Source organism: Hyposmocoma kahamanoa, unplaced genomic scaffold, assembly GCF_003589595.1.
Source record: "Hyposmocoma kahamanoa isolate Upper Pololo Valley unplaced genomic scaffold, ASM358959v1 66, whole genome shotgun sequence".
Classification (NCBI taxonomy): Eukaryota; Metazoa; Arthropoda; class Insecta; order Lepidoptera; family Cosmopterigidae; genus Hyposmocoma; species Hyposmocoma kahamanoa.
In genome coordinates this window covers 998383-1023082 of record NW_020653854.1, presented here as the reverse complement: position 1 = coordinate 1023082, position 24700 = coordinate 998383, and the positions used below count along the sequence as shown (strand labels likewise).

Here is a 24700-nt window from a genome sequence, read left to right as displayed (position 1 = left end):
TTTAAGTTATTATTTTAAGTGTTTATGTATTGTTTCCTGTGTTGAAGAATAAAGTCCCTTTTATTTTTTTTATTTATTTATAAATTTTTATTTCAGATAGTCCCTGGAAAATGAGGAGATTGTTAAGTTCACACTCAACACTGCGTCGTGATAGGTTTGGTAACGCCAATAATAATAATTGTTGTTAGACTCTTGGCAGCAATTTAAAATCTTAGACAAAAATTGTTACGTGAAGAAATAAGTTTTCGCGATTGTTGTGAAATTTTTAAATTATACTTTTCCTAAATGCGCAAAGTTCTATTTTTGAATCATAGGATTAACGGAAAGCTTTGTACATATATTAGTAAACTGTGCAAACCATGAAATCGGCAATATTTTATTGGCTATTGGAAGGCACTACTACAAATTTATTATTCGTATATCAGATACTGATAAACCTATGAAATAATAATTATGTTAGAAGACTCAGCATACCTTGCTTGGCCACTGACATCATGCACTTAAATCGATTTTAATATCAAGCATAAGAAACAAATCTCTAAAAATTGCACATAAACTCATGTATTTATTTTAATAATTTATTTTATTAATTTTTTTAAATAATTTATTATTTAGCGTAAAGAGCAAACTGTGAGCTGATGCACTTCACAACTTTACAGACAGGAATTCGCGACTCCGTATTTTTACACGCGATGTGATACTTTGTTACAACTAGGCTAATATATATTTTCAAATCACATTTTGAAATTTGAGTTTTGAGCAATACCAATGGACGGGCCCCAGTGTGCTATGGTCACGGCACTTGTAAAAGGCCCGAAACATTCTTGTTTTATTTTTTTCAAAAAACATATATACGCGATTTAAATCCGAAAAAAATATATCCTATGTCACATAGTCAATAGTGTTTAAATCTTAGAATAATAACGCATAGAAACCTAGCTCGCACACGCTAAGTGCGGCAAATTGAAGCGCGCCCAATGGGCCTTCACGAGCGGGCGGGCCTTCAGTGCTCAAGGTCAACTTGCACCGCGAACAGATCAAGAATTTTAGCTAAAAATGACGAAATGTGCGGTAAATGAGTGTAAAAATACGTCAGACAAACATAAAATAGACACTAACATCACATTCCACAAGGAAGTAACGCGTTTCAACTTGTATTTTTATATAAATATTCACTAAAACCGAAAATTAACCTACTACTAAAGATACTAAAACTACCCTACATGAATTTGATATTTGCCTCACTTGTGACACTTCGTTTGATATGAAACTATCATTCTATGCGTTATTATTCTAAAGTTTAAATATATTTAAGGAATTTCATATCTATTACTTCACTTTTAAAACTACACTCGTTCAGCAATGTAAATATCTTTTAATTAATAATCTATTCTTTATTACACCAAACAAAAACAAAAGAAACATTACCCGTATAAAAGATGAGCAACGGCTGACTTATCTCTAAGTGTATTTTCCACAATCCTTCAATATGTCATTTTCATAAGTACCTAATTCATAATAATTACGTTAACCCAAGTTGAGTAGGTCATTCCATAATATCAATTGATCGCCAAATCACTTGAACTGTACACATTTATGTGGATTATAAAGATAAATAACAATGTTCATAATAATTTTACGAAAATGGCGGTAGTTGTAGAAAAATTTTCATCCTTCGGGACAGGCAAAGGCGGCCTACTTAGTCCTCGATTTAAATTTTTCTATCATTTCGTTTTCTGACACTTTTTCGCGGGTCTTTCCCGTCTTCCGAAAATGGCGGCTTTTGTAAATTTATATCGCGGGAAATCGTTATATATCTTTACGGTGGACATTTTGAAACTCTTTATGTAGTACGTCAGCATTTGTTTTTGGAACAAAATTAAAAGGCAGAGACTTGACACAAACAGCCTTCAATTTTTTTATAAATAAAATACATACAATCTACATAACTATTTATATCAATTTAACAAAATCGCATAGTTTTCTTTAATCATCATCCACGATTTTGAGCTGCTTTAATCCATTTACGGCCCGTGACTTTGACGATGCTGTCTACCCATCTCGCTGCACCACGTTTCTCAACGACTTCCCCGCCAATTTTCTTTATTTTTAATTTTTCTATATAATTATTTATTTTATTACATTCCGTGCACGTTACTGCTTTTTATAGCTACATTTTCCAACTGTGTTGAAAAATGTTTTTCCGCAAAATTGAGTATTGTACTTACGAGAGCAGTAAATAAATAATAAATATGTAATATTATTATCAGATTTTAAGTAACATTTTTTAATTTCGTCACAAACTACTTTTATGATAGAGTCGATTTACCATGACACTGCCTATACAATGACAAAAGTATAAATAAAACAAAATTGTGTAACTAATGTTTATATTAAAAATTATTCATTATATTTTAGCATTTTACAGAGTAATCATATTTACAGAGGGTATGCTACGTACATGTCTACATACAGTATAAATAAATTTCATTGACTCCCCCATGTTTAACATTAAATGTACTACAACACCTTCGCTGTTACCTGTATCGGTGTGACATAATGACCGAGTTGCTTTATTCACTGTAATTTCATACAGATGGCAGCACAAGTCTTGATAAAAATAAACATTCCATAGAATCTCGTATTTAATTTTCTTGAAAATTGACAGAGATGTACAATACTTTAGTTCCAGCTTCACCACTAGACATTTCACGATCTTTGTGCTAATCCTCTTTTAGTTGTAAATCGTTAAAATTGTCTAAATAAAAAGATCATAATAAAACGTACTTGTGTAAACATTTACATTTCACATTTAGAAATATGTAACAGGATTGTGATCGGTAAAAAACACTTAGTAAATACTTTATATTTGATTACACTTTATAATATAACAAAGTAATTATGCAGATGTAGTGATTAAATAAAAAAACTATACATCGGGAAAACTCTGAAACCACAAATATTTCGCAATGCCAATAAACGAACGTCTATACGTTGTATTTATGACAATTAAAACCTAAACTTTATTAGTCAAAGTCTAACGTCAAAGTCATCGACAATAGCGTTCGGAAATATTCGAACTTTATGAGTTTTCCCGATGCTTAATCACTACATCTGTAATTAGTCCCTATGTACAAATTACTATGACCAACATTTAATATCTCGTGTGTTGCTGCATATTGCGTGCCCACGAATTTGTAATAACTTAAATGAAACTATTAGAATTCGACAGATTCTCATTAAACTTCAACGTTGTAGAACGATAATGTACTGTTCGTATTGAAGAACAGAACATCAAGTAATTATCCCAGCAGTGCCCCTTGTACGCTTCAGAGAGTTTCTTCGGGATTCATTGCACTGCAGGGATAATTTTGGGTTTCCACATCCGTCGCGTTGGTCATTATGTCAACCAAACATATACAGAAAGAACCCTTATTAGTGACTAATATCCGTTAAATATCAAGAACTTTAAGACAGAGTTTACAAATACTGCGCTCTTAGTGCGTTCCCTGAGCTTATACCTCAATAACTATTGTTCTTCAGTAACACTGAACAATTTACTATTTACATCTTCTTTAATCTAATTTAAGTAATTAGCTAATATCAATAAACAATTTATAACCTTCTAACGGCTGTTTCCTCTACGAATTGTGCGGCCTCATACAAAAAAAACTTACAATTTAACACAACGTCAAAGTCATAAGCGCACGGTGAGTACGCAAAGTGTACGCTAAAGAATTGAGGTAATTGGTTTCGAAAATAAAACACGGGTAACTTATCCAATGACTCTCAGTATTTACACAGCGTAAAGAGATGACGCGCGCCGCATTCACGCAGTGCTTTGCCGCTTTGCCAGCGGATGGCAAAGGCGCGGAAAGGTAGAGACACTTGCATCTATGTACAACCACCGCCCCTCGGACGGGGGGGCGGCTCGGAAAGAATACACATATTAGACAACGGTTCAGCACAATTACCGTACCCTTATGTACTGCGGTATTTACTAACAAATAGTCGCATACACGCTCGCTCGATTAAAACTAATCGTCGTAGTCGCAGATAGTTCACGGTGTAAAAAAAAAATATTTTTATAGAAAACTATCTTAAAATAAATCAGGTCACAAAAGTGAGGAATATATATATATATATACTCATAAAAACGTAAAAGGAAAATAGATATATGTACATAGACAAAACGTGATACATAAAATATCGATAGGTCGCATCGGCGATGGCGAATCTCAGTCGAGTTGATCAAATTTAACAGTTATATACCTTTAACATAAATCGGATATATTTACTATATGCATAATTTATCGGGGCACAGGTCTCTCGTCGACAGTTGCTCACGCACTGATCACTCACTCACTTAAGTTCATCTCCGGCGAGCTGCGCAGAAGGCGTCTTTCCACCCAGCGCTATTTGATCCGGTTGAGCACGAGGTCGGTGGTGACCTGCAGCCCCTTCTGGAAGGGGCTGTCGGCCAGCTGCGCGGCGCGGCGGGCGGCCTCGGCGCCGTGCTGGCGCGCCAGGAAGCGCGTCTGCTCCAGGCCGCGCGACTTGTGCACCAGCTCGAAGGCCTTCTCCACGTCGCCCGCCTCGCCGAACCGCCGCATGATCATGGGGTTCAGCTCGGGGTACTGCAGGCACGGGCACGTTACTTCAGATTACACCCAAACCCACAAACATTGCTCCCGGCCCGGGCGTCGAGCCTGGGACCTCTGCGTGGCACTCCGGCATGGTAACCGTTCGGCCACAGAGGCAGTCAAATATAAATTAACTATATTTAGAGTAACACTAAAGTAACATTTGACGGTCAAAAACAATATTAGATCCCCTTTTTTCATATAGGAAAAAGTAGTACGAGCCGAGCAAGTGAAGCGATCGTGCCGCGGCAGCGGCCAGCGACTGTTAAAAGCGAAAATGATCTCAGATTTTCTAATGCTTATTTGTCTTAGTTGACGCTCAACAAGAAACTATGAAAGTTGAATTTATATAAATCAAACAGCTCAGCACAGATTAAAATATCCATTCATTTAATTTATTTTATGTCCCAGAGAAAAAGGATCAATCATTAAAAAATTTGTCCTTTTAAATGTTACCGTCTGCTGCTTTTGCAAATTTAAAATGATCATTTAAATACATTCCATAAAATAGCTGTAACACAGACCTTTTCACAAGCAAAAAGCACCGGCGCCGTGGCGAGGCCGAGTTTCAGATCGGCGGCTGTAGGTTTGCCCATGGCCTGCGCCGAAGACACGAAATCCAGGAGGTCGTCCACCAACTGGAAGGCCAGTCCCAAATTGCGCCCATACTGGAACGCTAGCTCGCATGTGCTCTCGTCCGCGCCACTTAACAGAGCCACCTGAGACACAAGGGTTGAATTACAAAGATACTCATATTAAAAGATCATAATAAGAAGATATATTATCAACCCTCCTCCACTGGCTCAAATTCCTTTTTTTACCGCGCCAATATCATGTTACGTCCTTCGTCAGCGCTAATACCCTCTGTTCAATTTTCATCTGACGAGCACAATGATACTAGATCGAATCCTTAGATAGGACAAATGATATTGACGTGTTCATTAACACTGAATCAAAATTTCTAATATCCGCTGGTTAGGTAATACTTGGAGACGGTCACCGCCTAAAGCTCTACGGTCCGAATTCCGCAGCTTACCTTTGGACGGCGATCGCCTCTTTATATGACTATGACTTGCATGTTTAATTATAAGTACTCTAAGTGTACAAAATAAATAAATGTATAAATAAACAAAAGTTACCTGCCTTCGATTTCCAGTTCATATAAAGGAAATAAGATCACGGGATCTATGTTTATTATATGATCTTGTTAAGATAAAAAGTGTTCGGCCACAGATGGTAAAATAACACTATAACGGTTCCGCGTAGAAACATGTAAGTCGCGGGTTTGTAACCGCTCTTAGGCTCGTATTCCAGAGCTCTACTCAATGCTCAAGTCAGGACTTGAGCAGACTTGAGTATGATTACAAGCACTGGAAATGCGACCCTAATGGCAAGGACTTGAGTATGATTTTCAGTGCTTTAAATCATACTCAAGTCCTGACTTGGGCATTGAGTAGAGTTCTGGAATACGACGCTGAGACTCAAGCAGTCGCTTACCGCTTTGACAGCGTTGGCTATGAGGGAGGCAGTCTTGCGATAGGTCTTGGTGAGGTAGTGCGCGAAGCGCTCGTTCTCCGTCTCCTTGCTACCTAGCTGCATGAATTCGCCCTGTACCAAATCCGTCACCACCTAAAACGTAAATAGATAAACACGAGTTAGTACTTCATAATGGAAAATGTCAAATGTTGGTGAGAGTATCTTTTACCCTGGAAGAGGTACCGCGGTTTACCACTGTCATTCACGGCCTGGATTGGTAGCATTGTTACTGCCTCCGTGGCCGAACGGTTACCATACCGGACTGCCACGCAGAGGTCCCCGGGTTCGATTCCCGGGCCGGGAGAAATATTTGTATGGCCTACATTTATTTCTCTCGTGAGTTTGGGTGTAATTTGTGGTTGTCTATGTATGTGTCCATGGCACCCGCGACACAGGGTTTCCCTAGTGCGGGGCTATGTTGAGTGTGTGCGTTATTATTATTATTATTATTGTTTTTAATTGGCCTAGTTCAGCAGTGGAAGTATCCCAGGTGATAAAGATCTATTACTACAAGGCAGGATGTTGATAGTATTATAACAATAATATAACAAATGCAGAAAACTATGCTGTTCAAAACGCCAGATATCATGTCTTTGCCGGAGAAACCGGCTCTATCTAAGTTGAAAATTCTCAAAAAGAGACCCAAAATCATAAATAAATAGAATTTAATATCAAACAATACAGATAGTGGGAAAATAAGGGTCTGTATATTTACAAAAATAAGTTAATTCCAAAAATAATTAAAATGACTGAAATTAATTCAAAATTTGATTAAAAGCGATTAGGGGGCTTATTTTTAGGCATTTGGGGCGAAGATCTCAATTGGTCCCAATTGATTTTCAGAAATAAATTTAGAGAAAGCATTGACATACAAATAAATGGACGACGGGTCTAATACAAAAACCACGAAAAAAATGTCCCAAGTCAACCTATTTAAACGTAGTGACATGTCAAGGAATATGAAAAAGCTAAAACGTTGAATTTAAATTGTAATGTCATCGCAGTACTGTCTAATTTTGCTTGCTTCGCTGTCAGTCGAACAAACGAAGACTAAAGCGTGAATGACGCTCTGTATACGATTTTAACGCCCTATAAGTTCGGACACTTTTTAGCGCGGACCCGACGTCCATATAATTGTAAGTCAATGAGAGAAAGCATTCCGTAGCGATGAAGTACATACATACTTAATTATAACGCAACATAATTAATTGTACCGCACAACAAATCATCCTTCGTTCAATAATAGGTAATTTAATAGCAGTAGAGCTCCTTGTGAAAGAGTTCGTCCAGGGAAGTACTGCCACGTTACCTATTTCTGCCGCCAAGCAGTAATGTCAGCATTACTGTGCTCCGGGTTTAAAGGGTAAGGGTGCTGACGAAATTACAGGCAGATGGGACTTGTCAACTTATGTCTCAGGGTGATGGGCGCAGTGGTAGTGCCCCTCAGATCTTTGCGATTTAAAGCTCTGAGTGGCACTGCAACTGTTATGGACAGGCGTGTAGTTTACCACCAGGCGCACGAATTGCTCGTCCCGTCACTTGATGTTATAAAAAAAGACATCTTTGTTATTGGTGTGCTACTTAAAATTTTCTAATAAAAACTCTATCGTAACTTTTCGACGAGTCCTTGTAATTACGAAACGCATATCGAAATAACTTTACGTCATCTCGTTGCATATCGATTCTGCGACGCAACCTTCGCCTCAGACTTCCTGATTTTGTCAACTGCGTCTGTACTTAAACAATACATTGCGGTAAAAACAATACAATATGGCAGTAGTAGTCCCATTGGACAACGGGTTTGACTGTAGACTCTCCGTAACGGTGACTTAAAATTAATTGCAATATTTCGTTACCAATCTCCTCTAAGCGTTTAAGGCCATGGACCGTTAAGCAGGCACAAAAGATTGTGAACTTTGTTCGATGTGCAAGTTTCATCGCGATGTTGTTTTTCATCGTTAACGAGAGAGAGAAAGAGAGACCAGTACCCTACCCTGCAGCGAAAATGGGGTTTACGTTGGAACGAGTTCGAGAATATGCAAGATACCTACTCCGGTTGTATGTGCTCAGAAAAACAGTTGCAGGCAGTGAATCCCATTCCTGGCGTGTGCGCATAATAAATGACAAAAAGCGCTTAATACATTACTGGCACTAAACATTAGCAAGTGCACGTGACTTACAAATAATAATAATAATAACGCTCACACTCGTGGCCCCACACTAGAGACACCCTGTATCGTGGGCGCAATGGACACACGCATAGACAACCACAACTTACATCCAAACTCAAGAGAGAACTAAATGCAGGCCATACAAATATTACTTCCGGCCCGGGATCGAACCCGGGACCTCTGCGTGTCAGGCAGAAAGTTATAGGTGCGTGTGCGAAGCATTCGTTCTTCAACTAGGCTACCGCCGCTCACCAGCACCGCTGCCTTCACAAATGATAAGTCAAAGTAAGTTGAACTTTCAGGCACGAACTTATCAATCCTTGAATGTAATACATTATTGTATGCAGTAAATCAATTCAACAAAAGGTGTGTATACCATTGTATATAACAATTAGACCTTTACGTTTAGCGAAGGATGTGATTATGCACGTTAAATCATTCCATTATTATCGAGTGCACTGCACGGATTATAAAAAGACCTTGGTTCGTGCTGAATTACTTTAGGTTAATGCTTATTATAAACATCTAACAAAGAGAAAAATCTAGATCACGTTCTTTGGCAAACCGGCGTGTTTAACTGTTCAGACATTTCACATAATATGCAATCAAAGTTATCTAGATAAAATAATCTAACTAATGAGACAACGTAGTTACAATATAATTCAGTCACACTATATAGCGTCATTAACTTTGTAATAGCACTGTAATAAAAAAATAAAGTTAGTTTACTTTGTACTTTAATATATACCTAATATGAATGTTGTGTAAATTTATAATTGAATGTCAGCTTTACATAACATAATGTAACGATTCTAATTTTACAATATTTACTCATTGATTTTTATGTATTAAGAAATAGTTACAAAAGAAAACTTAAATCTAGGCTTCTAATGGACAGAAAACAGCTTTGGTTTGAAAATTAATTTCAGTTATATTGAGGAAATGAAACTACTTTTCCGGATTTAAATCGCGTATATTTGTTTTTTCAAAGAAAACAACGACTGTACCACATAGGTCAACCATGACCATGGGACCTGTAAAGGGCCCGACACGTTGGTTTATTTGAAAAAAACAAATATACGCGATTTAAATCCGGAAAAATAGTTTCATTTCCTATGTGTGTGATATTCAGTTATATTCTTTTTAAATAAGTAATTAAGTGACGTCAAAAAAATATGACACCCTATGTTTCATTCAATAAAAAATGTTTGTCAACTAGAATATCGTTAAGTGTGTAGTTTGTACATCGATGAAACTAAAGTCTGCGTAAGTAGGTTAGTGGGAGGTCTTCGAGTTTACGACTCTTTCAACGTTTCGAGGTGGGCTAGGCCGAGATGCGAGCTAAGAGCTGCGCATGCGGTGAAACGCGGAAACCATTGTCAGGTGCGTGTTTGCAACGCTTGGATACTATTGTCACTGTTATGCTGAAATCGTTTTTTAAGGTATAACACACCAGTCGCTATCCCAAATGCGTTGACGTTGACTCATTATTTGTACGCATGTACGTCATATTAATGGGCCGGGATTTTCTCTAAGGAGACAGTTCAGATCACAGTCCGCGACGATAGGTATCCTAAAAATTGTGAATCTTTTAGAATATGTAATTTCATTACAATGTTTTCCTTTACCGTCAGCGAAAGGTGTTGCTACGAACCTATTCACAAATATACTTAACTTAGGAATTACAGGTTCTACCCCCGGCTCGTACTAATTATAGGCAAAGTAAGTTTATGTAGCGTGTAAGCAATAATTTTAACATTCTATGTACTTCTTTTGATCTGAATCCTTTCAATATGAATGTGATTTCGGCAAGGAGAGCACTAAGTGGGCACTTCTTTGACTCATAGTGAGGTTTGCAACTGCGGTTGTATTGTATCTATGTTTTACGTAATAAGTCATGGTCATGCGATAGGTTAATTAAATTGTGCATGTATTATATTTCTATTTGTAAGGATCTGTAATTGGCTCCCGGATGTTAATGTTATTATCTAACTTAGTTTTAAGCTGTTGGTCTTCCTTGAAGATAAATAAATAAATAAATAAGGACATGCCACTACAGGTATTCGAACAGTCGACCTTCCAATCAAGAACCAACCGTTGTCCCTCTGTGCTACCACTGCTCTAATTTGTACACGGTGCAAAATACTCTATTTCGGTCTACATGTTGTGTCCGCATTACATACTACATGTGAGAATTTACATGATTACTGGACGTCCTACAAGTTTAAATCAGAGATGATTGTGCACCAGCCGTAGTATAATAGTGAAAAGAAGCAACTGCGCGTACGCAGCTCGAAGGTGGGAAGTGTGAATCAAGTATATTTCGCGTTAACTTGAGTAACCTACTTGAGAGCAGTCTTACGACTCATTCATACCGGATTCTGCCGATGCCGAGAGGGAATGCGAAGTACACATCTTGTTAATATATTTTATGTCAAAATGGGAAATTATGTTTTGTAATAGAAAGCTAAATTTATTTTCATGCAATATTATTTAGTTTTTCATAATCATCATCCCATTGTATACATCCCAATGAGCATGGGTGTCCCTCAGTCGGGGATTTAAGCCATAATCCGCCATGCTGGCTAAATTAGGGTTAGACTTCACAAGTTTCACAAACCTTTTCCACATGCAGGTCACGATGTTCTCCCTCACCAAAAAGTTATGCGGTGTGAACCAAAGTCATTTGGGGTTGTATAGACTAGAGATGACACGAATGGTGATTTGGCCGAATACCAAACACCGAATATTCGGCAACGCTCTCGGCCGAAGCGCCGAATATTCGGCTGGTGAATGTTCGTCGTACGATCTGTGCATTTCACGCGCGACTTCGACCTGTCTCATTGCGCTCCGTGCGGACATAACGGGGGTGGGGTGTTTTTGTTGAAAAATGATAAAACGACAGAATCATTACATGACAGTTTCTGGACCTGTTTTGAAGAAGTCGTTACAGATAACATGCAACATGATAAGGATGTGGAGAAAAGTTCTATTACACACGAGATTGATTTTTATTTGAAAACTGTTCGCCTAGATCGGACGGCAAATCCTTGCCAAAAAAACAAGTGCGTCAGCAAACGCAAAGCAGTATCCAAGCTTTTTTGTGTTTTTTGTGTTTATTATTTATGAATATCATTAAAAAGGTTAAAAAAGTAGAAGTTAAAAAAGTGGCCGAATATTGGTGGTATCTCTAGTATAGACTCTTAATAACTATCTTGAGTTGTAGCTTAAGTGCTAATTGAAGTTTATTAAATAAGCGGAAATTTTGACAGCTCAAATGATGCATGTTGAATAAGCAATAGTTTAAAGTGTACTCCAAGCGTGTAGCCTATGGGGCACTGGATATGGAGGTCCTTGGAAAAATGATTTTTTGTCAATTGGCTCTAGTCTAGGTACAGAGATTTTTTTTTTTTGAAAGCAGGTGATAGGTGTGGTTATCTGTCACGTTAATATTATATAATTATAACTTTATTTATCAGAAAAAAGACCTCAAAAGTTTGTTTATCGTTACTTTTTTATTGGAATTACGTCTATTTTGCTAAGTTTTATTGAAAATTGGTTATCGGAAAGTGTGCGAAACTGGATTCATTTACTAGTCATAAATCAGAGTAAAATCGGTAACAGAGTAATGGCATAACATACACTCAAAAAAAAACTCCGAATGGAGGCCCTCCCCTCCTATTAAAATCGGTTAATTACTAATACAGGTCAAGATAAACTTATTTACGTAAAATTTATGTTATGACATCATATATTATTAAATACATTTATATTGTAGTCCACGCGCAACTAAGAAATGGGATTTTTTTTATAGAAAAAATCGCAAATCAATTCCTTGTTCGTAATGAATTTGGCAGTTGGTAGCGGAAAATCTTAACACCGCGATTCAGTATTGGCGCAATATGGATCAATGCCATCTAGTTGATTTTACGGGAACTACGAAATTCTCATAGTCATGGCCGTGTATTCCAATATGTATGTTCATTGGTAGTTTTAAAAGAAATTTTGTCACGATATAGTTGCGCGCGGGCTTTAATGTCGATTACCTGGCTGAGAACGAGAGTGACGTCATCGCTGCGCAAGCGAGCTATCATCATCGACGCCACGGCGAGGATGAAGTCGCCGGCCATTGCAACCTGCAATAGAAGAAAGAAAATACTCTTTAATAACACAAGTATGTTTCACTGTGTACGGCCAAATATTAGACGTAGAAACACATTGAATATATAGATAATAATAAAATCAGAAAACTTAATCAATATTAATAAATTGGTCAATGCTTTGAACGCTGTGGATTTAGGTCAAATAAGAAAATTACGCACATTTAAAGACACACTTGTAAAAACTCCAATAAAATGCAATCTTTTTCGACTGGACGGTCATCTTACTTACATCGAACTTAATTTAATTCTCAAGTGTCAAATCTGATGCTCTTAACCATGACTATGTATTGTTACTGTCACTTTGTTATTGAGTCCACCATCTGTTATTTGACACATTTTGTCTTTAAAAGATACATTCTTGCATTTTTTTTTACTTCAGCTGCAACCGTATTACGTCTTTCTTCGTGTTAAAGGACGTGAAAAGGGTTTTTCTTTTGTTAAAGCGTGTAAAAACGGCATAAAGCCCTGAGCAGGCAAAATCTAAGAGGCAAACACATTCAAGGCGCTGGTTTGTTCTCAAATTATATAACTCGAGTTCGGTACACGTCGCCAGTCGTGAGTTCCAATTCAGTTCAATGACGCCGGTAAGCAATTATGTATACATTATGCCACCAGTTTACATTTGCTGATGAGCAAATTTCAGACCAGTGTTTTATTTGTAGACTTATAAATGGAATTAACTGCGATGATAAGTTGGTAATAATTGATTTAGTCAATGACAATCGAAACATTACTGATGGAATTAGATGTACTTGTAATTTATTCGCGTATCGTTCATCACGCGAGTTCTTAACATTGTTGTAGAACGCAAAAGTATTATTCATGTTTTGATTAAATAGCTCCGTCTGCTAAGTGAAGCCATTGCTCGGTTGTGGAAAGCATTACTTACCTTTCTTGGAGTCGAGTGTATCAGTTTAATACAGGCACGTTTCAGAAATATCGAAGTTTTTTTTTATAATAGTAAGTGACGGAACATAACAGTTACAGTGCCACTCAGAGCTTTAAATCACAAAGAGGTGACAATATGACATAAGTTGACAACTACCACGTTCCTGTAATTTCACCAGTATCCCTAACCTTCGAAATCGGAACGCAGTAATGCTCTGCTGCTAATTATTGCTTGGCGGCAGAAATAGATAGGTAAAGTGGGCTGGACGAGCTCTTTCACCAGGAGCTCTGCTGCCATTAAAATGTCAAAGTTTATCAAGTATTGCTTTAATTGGTTTATTTGTGAAAAATATAAAAATATGTAATACTTTATTATTGCTACAATGACCGACACAGCTAGGACAACAGGGAGTGAGTTGCGCGAGATTACGTCGTGCTAGCCCTACTGACTGGACTCGAGTCAGCCTCTGTTGTGACACCGGGGCCGCCGCTCTTGCCAACAGACACAGAGTCAGCATATCTTACGAATTCTTACGAAGAAATTCTTCTTTGTGCTGTAATCTTTAGATCAAAAATTATAAATAACAAAGCAGTTAAGTATTTTTCGTATGTTTTGGGAAATAACTCCAGTAGTTTGCTATAATTATTAATGCAAAGATCGGAACACAAAGAAAAATTCCTCCGACCCGACTGGACTCTTACCTGTGACCACGGGAATGCCGTCGCCTTGCTCTTCCAAGTAACTACAGGTCAAGTTAGCAGGTCGACGAAATTCTTCTATGTCTGTTATAGATCTTTCTCGGCGTCGAAAGCCGAAAAAAGATTGATGTTAAAAATGCATTGTATCATCATCATTACGTCCGACCGCATAGGTTTTCTCTAAGAGGGTTTAGGCTATAGTACGCCATGCAAGCCCAACGTGGATCGGAGAATTCACACGTCTTCCAAGGGTCGTAAATCTTCTTTGATCTGCACATTTCATCAACATATTTTCTTTCACCGTTATCGAGAGGCATTGCTACAAAACACAGGGATCCGAACCGAACACATCCCAATCGATCTATTTAGTAGCCGTAGAGGTCTTTGAGATAGAGTTAGTCCAAAGAAGTACTGCCACCTTACCTATTTCTGCCGCCAAGCAGTAATGCGAGCATTACTTCGTTTCGGTGTGAAATTACAAGCACAAGGGACTTGTCAGCTTACGTCTCAGGGGCGCAGTGACGGTGCCCTTCAAACCTTCGCGAGGGCACGGCTTGTTCGTCCCGTCACTAGGTATTATAAAAAAAATAGAGAAGCAACCGTTTTTCCACTGAACTACTACCGCTATACACATTGTATAACATTTATTTACACATATTTTTTTTACACATTACATAAATTTACGCTTCTAGTAAACGCACGAATGTAATATGTTAAATAAACAATGTTTCGTTAGAATAAATTAGCAATTATTACGAAGAAAAAAATTTGATTACTTTATCTAGAGCAACCTTGGCGCAGACTCACATGTTTTAAAACGGAAACGTAACTCAAAAGGGCATCCGTTCGACTAAAAGTAAAGGTCAATGGAGGCAATCGTACGTACGCATGGAAAACCACATTTTATCGATACACCTGTTAATCCTACTATAGATATAGCGTAGTGGCTACAGACGATCATTTCTCCCGACGGCATCAGGAATGTCGAGAAAGTTGTGATGCGGCAGACGACCGCATACTAATGGCCTACGCCGCGCGGCCGTTTCGCTCGCAGACCGCGCCGCTGCCCGCGCCATCGCGACGCATGCGCCCGCGTATATACAACACACTGCAATAGTTTAGCCCTAACTCAAAATTGTAGAATTGAGAAAACTGTTTGAAAATAAAAAAAACACCGAACGGATCTTATTGGATATAAAGGAAAACATAGCGATGACGTTTGGACGTCGATGAAGGTTCATAAGTATTTGTGAAGTCCAAACCGCTCCTTTGATGACACCAGTGCCTAGCAACAGGACGTGTAATGGCTCGCGCTGTGGTTACGGATTGACCGAGTTGACTGCTTTAATAACGGACATATCTGTATGCTCCATTTCGTCGTCGACGACTACCTTTGCACTATGTTATACGTATTTTATTTTTTATAATATCAAGTGACGAGACGACGACGTGCGCCTGATGGTAAGCTACACGCCTGTCCATAACAGTTGCAGTGCCACGCAGAGCTTTAAATCGCAAAGATCTTCATGTGTTTGTAATTTATACATAATATTTAATGATCCATTTATAAACGAGAATATATATATTGGTTTCGTTCCGATTTTTTTAATTGTGTGTTTTCCCAGTTCTACAATTTTGAGTTACGACACTATTATGATAGCAGTGGGATATCCAGGATACACTTTAAACTAACGCCGTAATTTACATCATTGAAAGCGTCACGCGACGTGTTAATAATAGTGGCTATGGATGTGCGTATTTGGCTTTTCCGTTGTGTGTAGACACGGGCGTTCATTTCCTGTACTGAAGTATATACAATATTTACTGAAAATTTTCAACAATTGAAATGACGAGGGAGTAGCAGTGCTCCTAGTGAAAGAGTTCGTCCAGGGAAGTACTGGCACCTTATCCATTGCCGCCAAGCAGAGCATTACTGCGTTCCAGTTTCAAAGGGTAAGGGTGCTGGTGAAATTACAGGCACTTGGGACTTGTCAACTTATGTCTTGTTCGTACTGTCTAGGTATCATTTAAAAAAATCTAATGCGAGTGCGAGAAAGCGAATAGAGTCAAGAGTGAAGCGGTTAGAGGTCCATAGTATCTGCCTACCACAATGGCAGACAGGCGTGATGGTATGTATTTATATACATTTGAACCGAAATAAACAAACATGTTCTTATTACTAATCAATATTTATCTACTTCAGTACATGTTTACTTTGGAATGAAAATGGTGGCAAGTGGAAGCTGCGGACTCGGTGGGAAGCGGCGCGGTATCACTGACTGGACACTTGTTAGCCTACATCCAACGGCCGGACAACGCATGCCCCGCACGCCACACCCACGCTGCGCCAGCGCAACATGTTTGTAAGAACCGCCGTGTGCCACTTGAGTAGTACTACGTGTCATAATCATATAAATACAATTGTTATTCATCGAAATGAAAAATTTAAAATATTTAAACAAAACAGAACAATTTCGACAACTCGATATCTTGACGTCCAATCGGGTCGAAAAAGTTTTTCTGTGTTCGATAATTGCATTAATAATCAATATTACTAATAAAAAAAACTTGCACTGAAAAAAAGGCGATCTGAATAAATAACTACCTTGTTTACATCGAAGCCTATCAATCACAATGAGTGCAGCAACAATTCTAAGTAATAAATTGAACCATGTCGTGATTGATTCCGTCAGGATTCCATGCGGGTGGTTTAATTCAGTCTGAGTGTACAGGATCAAGATCTCGTCAAGCTTGACACTTAAGATTTACGCTTACGATAAGAACGATCCAAAGTACAAAACGTCAAGCTTCACGTGCTCTTGACTGTACAAGTTTTGTGTCCGAATTAATTTTTGTCATTATTACTATATCGTGTAAACGTCTTTCAACTCTGCGATGTCACTTAAGGAAGCATTAAAGACTCTACAGATGAAACACTCAATGATTTAGTGTCTTAGGCATTTATGTTATTAGGCATTAAGATGTTACTTAAGTCAACTAAACTTAAGCCACAGGTAAGCGAATTGCCCTTCAAATCTTTATATTGATTAAACTCTAGCATTCATTCCTAAGGCCGATTCTCCTGGGAAGAATTAATCAACTTTAGGGGTAAGCAACTCTAGGGGTTGCAAGAGTAAAAAGATGTAAATAAACATTTTTACACATTTATCACTTACAATATTCATTTCACATATCAGAGATATAAAGAACTTGCAAAAGTTAAACGGGTCACTACAAGTATTGTCATCCAAATACGCAGAAGATGTGTTATAATCTTTAGCAGAAAGTTTTTGTATAACTACAGTTTTACTATCTACTGTTATACATTTATTTTGTAACTAAAAGAAGGTCTGCACATTATATTTTAAGTTTTAATTGCCCTATATTGCATTTCCGACAATTTTCTTCAATTTTTATAAATGCAATCTGTGTGTGTGATTTCATAATTTGAGAATTATAAGTTTACAAATATACGTCACTCAGCACGTAAGCTATTAAGTAATTTATGACATAAGCTACTGCTCAAGATCGTTACTAAGTTCTTCTTTTTCGTTATCAATCAAGTGCCAGACCGTGGTCATTTGTGATGGTATCATCATTTAGTAGCAGTAGGGCTCCTTGTGAAAGAGCTCGTCCAGGAAAGTACTGCCACCTTACCTATTTCTGCCGCCAAGCAGTGATGTCAGCATTACTGTGTTCCGGTTTGAAGTAAGGGTCCTGGTCTCAGGATGACAGGCGCAGTGACAGTGCCCCTTAGATCTATGCGATTTAAACTCTGAGTGGCACTGCTACTGTTATGGACGGGCGTGTAGTTTACCACCAGGCGCAAGACTTGTTCGTCCCGTCACTTGATATTATAAAAAAAATGCTAAATGCTAAATGATTATAAATTAATATAGAGGAACAGCATGTACCCGACTTTTTAACCGACCTCAAAAAAAAAGGAGGAGGTTATTCGTTTGGCTATATGTGTATTTTCAGATATCTTTGCCAATTGTGGACCGATTTTCAAAATTCCTTTTTTTATTTGAAAGGGTGGTAGTCACATTGTCACCAAGTCAGAATCTAATAAGAGGATCCTATGAAAATCAAATTAAATCCTCGAATTTTACAGGCATGTCCGTTCACCAATTTCTCCATCAATGGCGGACCGATTTTGAAAAATCTTCTTTTGTTTGAAAGGGTATTCTCTCGAGGTGGTCCCTGATGCTGTTCCGGGTTCGTTTGGGCTATCACGAATTACTAATTCAACTTCAACTTTTGTGTCTATGGCTCCGTCGTTTTGCGCGACGATTTCGCCAACGTCAGGGTTGAAAGACATGTATTTTCCACAAATAAAAGTCGATTTTTCACTTGACACAACATCTACTTACATGTAATCAACAAATCCCCGTCCCCATGACAGCCAGAAAAGAAGGTATAAAATGTACAAAGGAGTCCGTAAAGTCCCATTGCTAGCAACAAGTCATAATCTGATGAGGGGATCCCTTGGAGAAGGAAAAAAGCCGACAAGCACACTTTTGAGGTCGGTTTTTTTTTCCAATGAAAAAGTTACAATGGATTGAGTAAAATGTGTAAATTGTATGAAAAAGGAAATGGCATTAAAGATGATATGCCAATTGCCCACCGCATAAAGTGCGTTTAAATAAAAATCATGGTATTAAAATTTTGTACTCTGTTAGTGATATCCATGGTAGTAATAACATAATAAATAATAATAATAAATAATAAAATAATAAATCCGGTTCCTTTTGCGTAGTAAAATAAAGTTTCAGTTTTTTACAACGACAACAGTTACTTTATACATAAGTATTAAGTAAAAAAGATAAAAACTCAACATGATTTGTAATCGCATACTCATTTATGCATGGGAATTTACAATGGCGTTCTATAATGATCTTGACGCAAACAGCTTTGCTGTCCTCGTAAATATCGAAAAGCAAATTAACTGCAAAGTTTATTTATCTTCAGCCTTTTGTTCATGATACCTCAATAAAAGCTTTTATAGTGCAATATTCTAGCGAGTTCAAATGGCCGTATTAGGTACCAACTTGTCGTTTCTAATAGATTCTTCTTTGAGTTCATTGATGATTTTTCGAGCCGTGTGAGATGGGTATTTCTGCCGCCAAGCGGCATTGCGTTCCGGTTTTAAAGGGTAAGGGTGCTCAACACAAGGCGCACGACTTGATCGTACCATCCCATTGAATCATAAAATACAAGAGAGCTTGAAATGCTTTTCAAAATCTTATGAGACATCTCGTCCGATACACACTTAATATCGAAATTAATAGCAGTTTAAAGCTAGTGAATAAAACACAACGTACAATAGACAAGTGATCAAAGGTCATCGGAATCCGAAACTGATAAGCAAGTTATCATAAATTGAATAACCAACGTTTCGGACTCTTTATAGGTCCCAAAGCACCATGTTTTCTGACGACTAGGCAACAACACTTTCCTCTGAATACAACCGCGCGGGCCGCCGCATAGATCTAATTCAAGCCAGTCCCGCCCGCCTTCCCGGGACGCTCATTTAGGTTAAAACGTAAAAGCTTAACCAATAGAATGTATTTTGCCATGACAGACGCACGCGGTCGCTGCGCGGCGGCAGCGCGGACTCCGCTCTTCGAGCGCGCGGCGGCGGCAAGCGCGATGACATACGTGTCGAATAAATGCATTCTAACTGAGATGGTATTAAGCATCACACTAGTTGTCTAATATTAATGCAAATTACCCTATACTGAATTATTTTTAATTTATCAAAAACATGTTCCAATTTACGCTTCATGGGTAGGTTTTGTAAAATAGTTTTAATGATATACATTTTATATACTAAACCATTTCTTTTTAAGAAAAGGAAATAATAAAAGCAAGTAATAATACTACAGTTTTATGTCGAGTTATCATAGTTTTTTTATCTTTCAACCATTTATTTGAATAGGCAAAAATTTTACCCTACAGCCACTTCATGTTTTTTTTTTTTTTAATAACGCACACACTCAACATTGCCCCGCACTAGGGAAACCCTGTGTCGCGGGTGCCATGGACACACATAGACAACCACAAATTACACCCCAAACTCACGAGAGAAATAAATGTAGGCCATACAAATATTTCTCCCGGCCCGGGAATCGAACCTGGGACCTCTGCGTGGCAGTCCGGCATGGTAACCGTTCGGCCACAGAGGCAGTTAAAAAAAGAGTTAAAAAAAGTTAAAAGTATTGGTATGTAGGTAAATGATAACTGTCATTAATATTAATTCACGTGCAAATGAGTTTTTTTTGTATGCTGCGCAATTCCGGCATTTGTGAACCGATTCCGATGATTCTATTTCTGTTGGAAAAAGGGTACCTCCGTAATGGTTCCATTTAAATTTGAAGAAAATTTTCTACGTCTAAGGGTCGCAAACTAGGGGATGAATCCGGTTTCGCGCACTTACCGGTAACCGATTTCAATAAAACTTGGCAAATAGATGAACTTTGGACGTTGGTTTTTTTTTATGAAAAATTAAATCGAGTCGTCTTAAACGTTAAAAGGTTTTTGGCGGAATTAGTTTGAAAATGATTTACATTTCTGCCCATTCATTTTGTGTATGAGGTCGGTTTAAAACTGATAATCCGCCCAGTGACACGCCGAGGCCGATGTTAAGTAACGTTACACAGACGTTTGTTTGTGTTGTTCATTCAAACATGCTTGTTAAATAGAATTATTAAGATAATTATATTAATTCCCCTTTAGAGGCACAATTGCCGGCAATAATTCCGTTAAGAGCCGCTACGCGATTACGAAAGCGAATCGTTCCTAATTATACGAACACTAACAGCTGTAAGTAGACTTGAAACAGGTGTTGTCTCCGTCTCACACATTTGCTATTAACGTAGTGGTAGAAAGAGACAGAAATTGCAATGTCTCGAATTCTTCGAGGTCTTGAGAATTTTCACCTTACACCATAACAGACTTATGGTTTATTCATTTAATTATCATCATTTAATATAAATTAAGAAATTAACCGCATTTTAACTCAAATTTCAAGTAGTTTCAAACGTTTCACAAAATAGACCATTATACAGGGTGTGACGATAATACTGTAGAATATTTTCAAACAGTTGTTATAACATGGATATAAAAACATTCAATAAAATACCGAATAATGGAAAAGCATTGCCGACAAATGAAACTTGAAGAAAAATAGAGAAACGGCTTTTGGGAAACTGTTTTTACAAATGTTTCACCATCACAAAATTACGCCACTATTAAATAAAGATCGAACACTCGGAAAAAATTCCCTTCAATCCAGTTGTATTCGAACCAATGTCTCCCAGCAAACCGTGACAGATGCCAACAACGTTTCATTACGAACAACGTTAAATATTTTTTACAATATGTTTAATAATTATGTAACACCGTAGTACGTACTATATAAGATAATTTGGTGCAATGTAAGTTTAGTTTTTGCCTGGCGACGAGTGGTAAGATATGCCTTTTTAACCGTATCTTATGGGGTGCCACGACAGGGGAGGCTTCCCCGCGCAACGTAGGTACCATTCCTTTCCTGTACATGTAGCGCACCTTGGGCAACAATCGCGGTGAGGCACGATGCCAAGCATTACAGTGTATGCCATCGATATAATAAGAAGTTGTTACCTGTAGTTTAGTAGCAGTAGAGCTTGTGAAAGAATTACCACCTTACTTATTTCCTCCGCCAAGCAGTAATGCTCTAAGCGTTACTGCGTTCCGTGAGAGTGAGAGGCACAAGGGACTTGTCAACTAATGTCTCAGGGTGACGGACGCAGTGGCAGCCCCTCAGATATTTGCGTTTTTCTGAGTGGCACTGCGATTGTAATGGATAGGCGTAACAATGGGCCTGGAGGTAAGCGACATCTCTAGTTTAAGTAAAAAAAAATAATACGTTGTTTCATAAGTGAGCATAATATTAGTAAATAAATAAGGTTGTTTACAAAAAACAGAAAATAACCAAAATTAAGTCGACGTAGTGCTCACTGGAGTAGTAATAAAGAAAATACTTAAGTTTATGTTATAAAATAAATACAATAACCTTTTAATTACTATGTTATATAAAACGCGTCAATGAATGAATAATGTCGTGTTCAAAAATGTGAAAGTGAGATGACGTCATGCTCATTTCCATAAGTTGTCTTGACCGGACCGTAGGCCACGTGTATGACCCCCGTGCACCGTAATATGCGCTATGCGTGGAAATCAATTTCAGATTTGGCAAGTGACAATATAGTCTCTTTTTCTGTTTTTTTTAATGCGCTATTTGCAAAATCTGTCAACGCTCTTTCAAGGAGGTTCTCAGATTAGATCGAAAATGTTCTCAAAATCGTTTTAATGCGTAGTCAGAACAATAAGTGTCGTATTCTAGAACTCTATTCAATGCTCAAGTCAGGATTGCACTGGCAACACAAGCACTGGAAATACGACCCTAATGGCAGGGACTTGCGTATGATTTCTAGTGCTTTGAATCATACTAAGTCCTGACTTAAGCATTGAGTAGAGTTCTAGAATACGACCCTTAGAAGGCTTGTGAACGAAAATTTATGAATATGAGTAAAACAAGAAGGTTTGTCGGATTCATGCAAAGTGGCGGTCTCTACCTACACATTGGATATTCAAAAATGTGAGTCCTCATGAGCATATTTTACGATGTATTTAAACATATAAAATTACCGGTACGCTTAAAAAAGGTTGAATTATAAGAAAAATGTTCATACGTGCCAATGAATGTTTAATTTGAAAAAATAATAACTTCAATGGTCTTTCGATTTCGACTAACCGTTCTGTGCCTCTACCACGAGTTTACTGAGACAGTTGTCGCTGGCGACCGCGTAAATTACTCCACAATTTTGTACGACAAATTATACAGCGCCTCTAGCGGTCACAAGAAGAAACATTTTGCATACAATCATTTTACGCGGTCGCTAACGGCTGTCACTGTAATCTCATGGTGTAGCCACTAGTAAATGGTAAATTACTTATAATTTTTCATGTTACGTGTGTATAGATTAAATGAGCACCCTTTGTAAAATGTTTAATATATATTAGTCATTTAGTAAAAGTTCTAAAACAATTATTATTGTAGAAAACAATGTTTCTATTTGTAAAAAGATAAAACAAGAGAAAAATTACTTAATGTGTGCTCATTCATTTCTCAGAGAGGGCTAGTCATATCTACAAAAGTATTAAGTTTTCATATAATATTATTGTACCAGCTTTTAGTAAAACTTTTGTTAAACTCTAGTCTTTAATTACAGATCGATTAGTCTTTTTCATATTTTTACAAATACTTTGTTATGCTCACTCAATCCGCACACTTTTAAAAATAACGATTTCTTAAGAACCAAATAAGATAATTAAATTTCGTTTATGTCTAGTTTTAGTAAAAGTTAGAAATGATTTTGTAAAACATAAATCAAGCGTTTTTGAATAATATTTTTTTAAGTGCTCACACAATCCTCAAACAAACAACAAGTAACAAACGTCAATATCTTTGGATTTGTACGTATTACAGAGACTATATAATTGGTAAAGTTTTAGTAGTAATTTACTACTAAATATCTGCCATTTCAGATTTCGTTTTTATTGTTTAATTAAAAAGATATTTGTTTTTTCATCTCATTCGTCTTCTTCTCTCTCTCTCTCTCTCTCTATTCAGTTTGTCTCTTCCGGCGACGCGAAGGTCGATATGACGACGGACGTTTCGTAGGTACTCTAGCAACAATGTCTAAAGAAATATTTATCGATTAGCAAACTAGCTTCACTCGCGCATTACAGAATAAACCAAACTTAGACGTTTGCACTATTTATGACGCAAAACTAAGAAAGCCTCTTCAGTAACGCTGCTGGCAAATTTTGCTGTAAACGTTTTAAGGAAGTATTAGAATTATGAATGAATAACGTATAGAAAATATTTTACTTGTAGTTCAATATTATAAACAAGGTGTAGCCTGAAAACCAGTAAATTGCTGAGGCTGTTACCTTTTCTTCAACACAGTCATTTATTTAGCTAGTTTTTTATGTATCGTTGTAGTGTTGAAGAATAAACTCTTTTTAGTTTATTTATTTCAATGCTTGAGAAATGTTTCTAATAAAAACTTTTCTGAAATTTGATGATTCAGAAGTGATTCCCTTGAATCATTACAATTTGAAAGCGTAAGCGTCTTTTTATTTTAATTTTTTATATAAGTGCGTATTTCACCTCCATCTCACCTGATGGAAAGTGACGATGAGGTCGACGATGGAGCATGCACACCTAAATAATGCCTATTCACTCCCGCCTTGAAAAGGCCCAAGTTTCAGCGTTCAGGGAACAAGTCTGCAGGCAGGGAATTCTACTTCATAGCCGTTCGTCAAATAAATGCGGAAGCGTAACGCTTCGCGCGAATCTTTGGAATTTCCACAACATAGAGGAACTCAAACCTCCAAGTGACGGAAAAGGGAAGACGGAATAAAATCGTGCAATTCCATCGTACACTCTCCGTGGTATATCCTGTAGAATACCGATAAGCTGGCAAGTTTACGGCAGAGTTCAAGGCTCTGCAGCTTTGCCTCTATAAAAGCCGTGTCATCTATAAGACTC

General features: G+C 37.6%; 1 protein-coding gene across 1 annotated transcript in view; it reads right to left on the bottom strand.

Moving 5' to 3' along the window:
* Positions 1-3386: 3386 nt before the first annotated feature.
* The window catches only part of LOC113231831 (decaprenyl-diphosphate synthase subunit 1), a 140491-nt gene continuing 119177 nt past the window's right edge, over positions 3387-24700 (bottom strand). Inside the window, exons 5-8 of the mRNA XM_026466364.1 lie at positions 12397-12486; positions 6141-6272; positions 5168-5362; positions 3387-4637 (exon numbers count right to left, since the gene is read on the bottom strand). Coding sequence (XP_026322149.1) covers positions 4416-4637; positions 5168-5362; positions 6141-6272; positions 12397-12486 — 639 coding nt within the window. The 3' untranslated portion in view covers positions 3387-4415. The remainder of the gene's footprint in view (positions 4638-5167; positions 5363-6140; positions 6273-12396; positions 12487-24700) is intronic.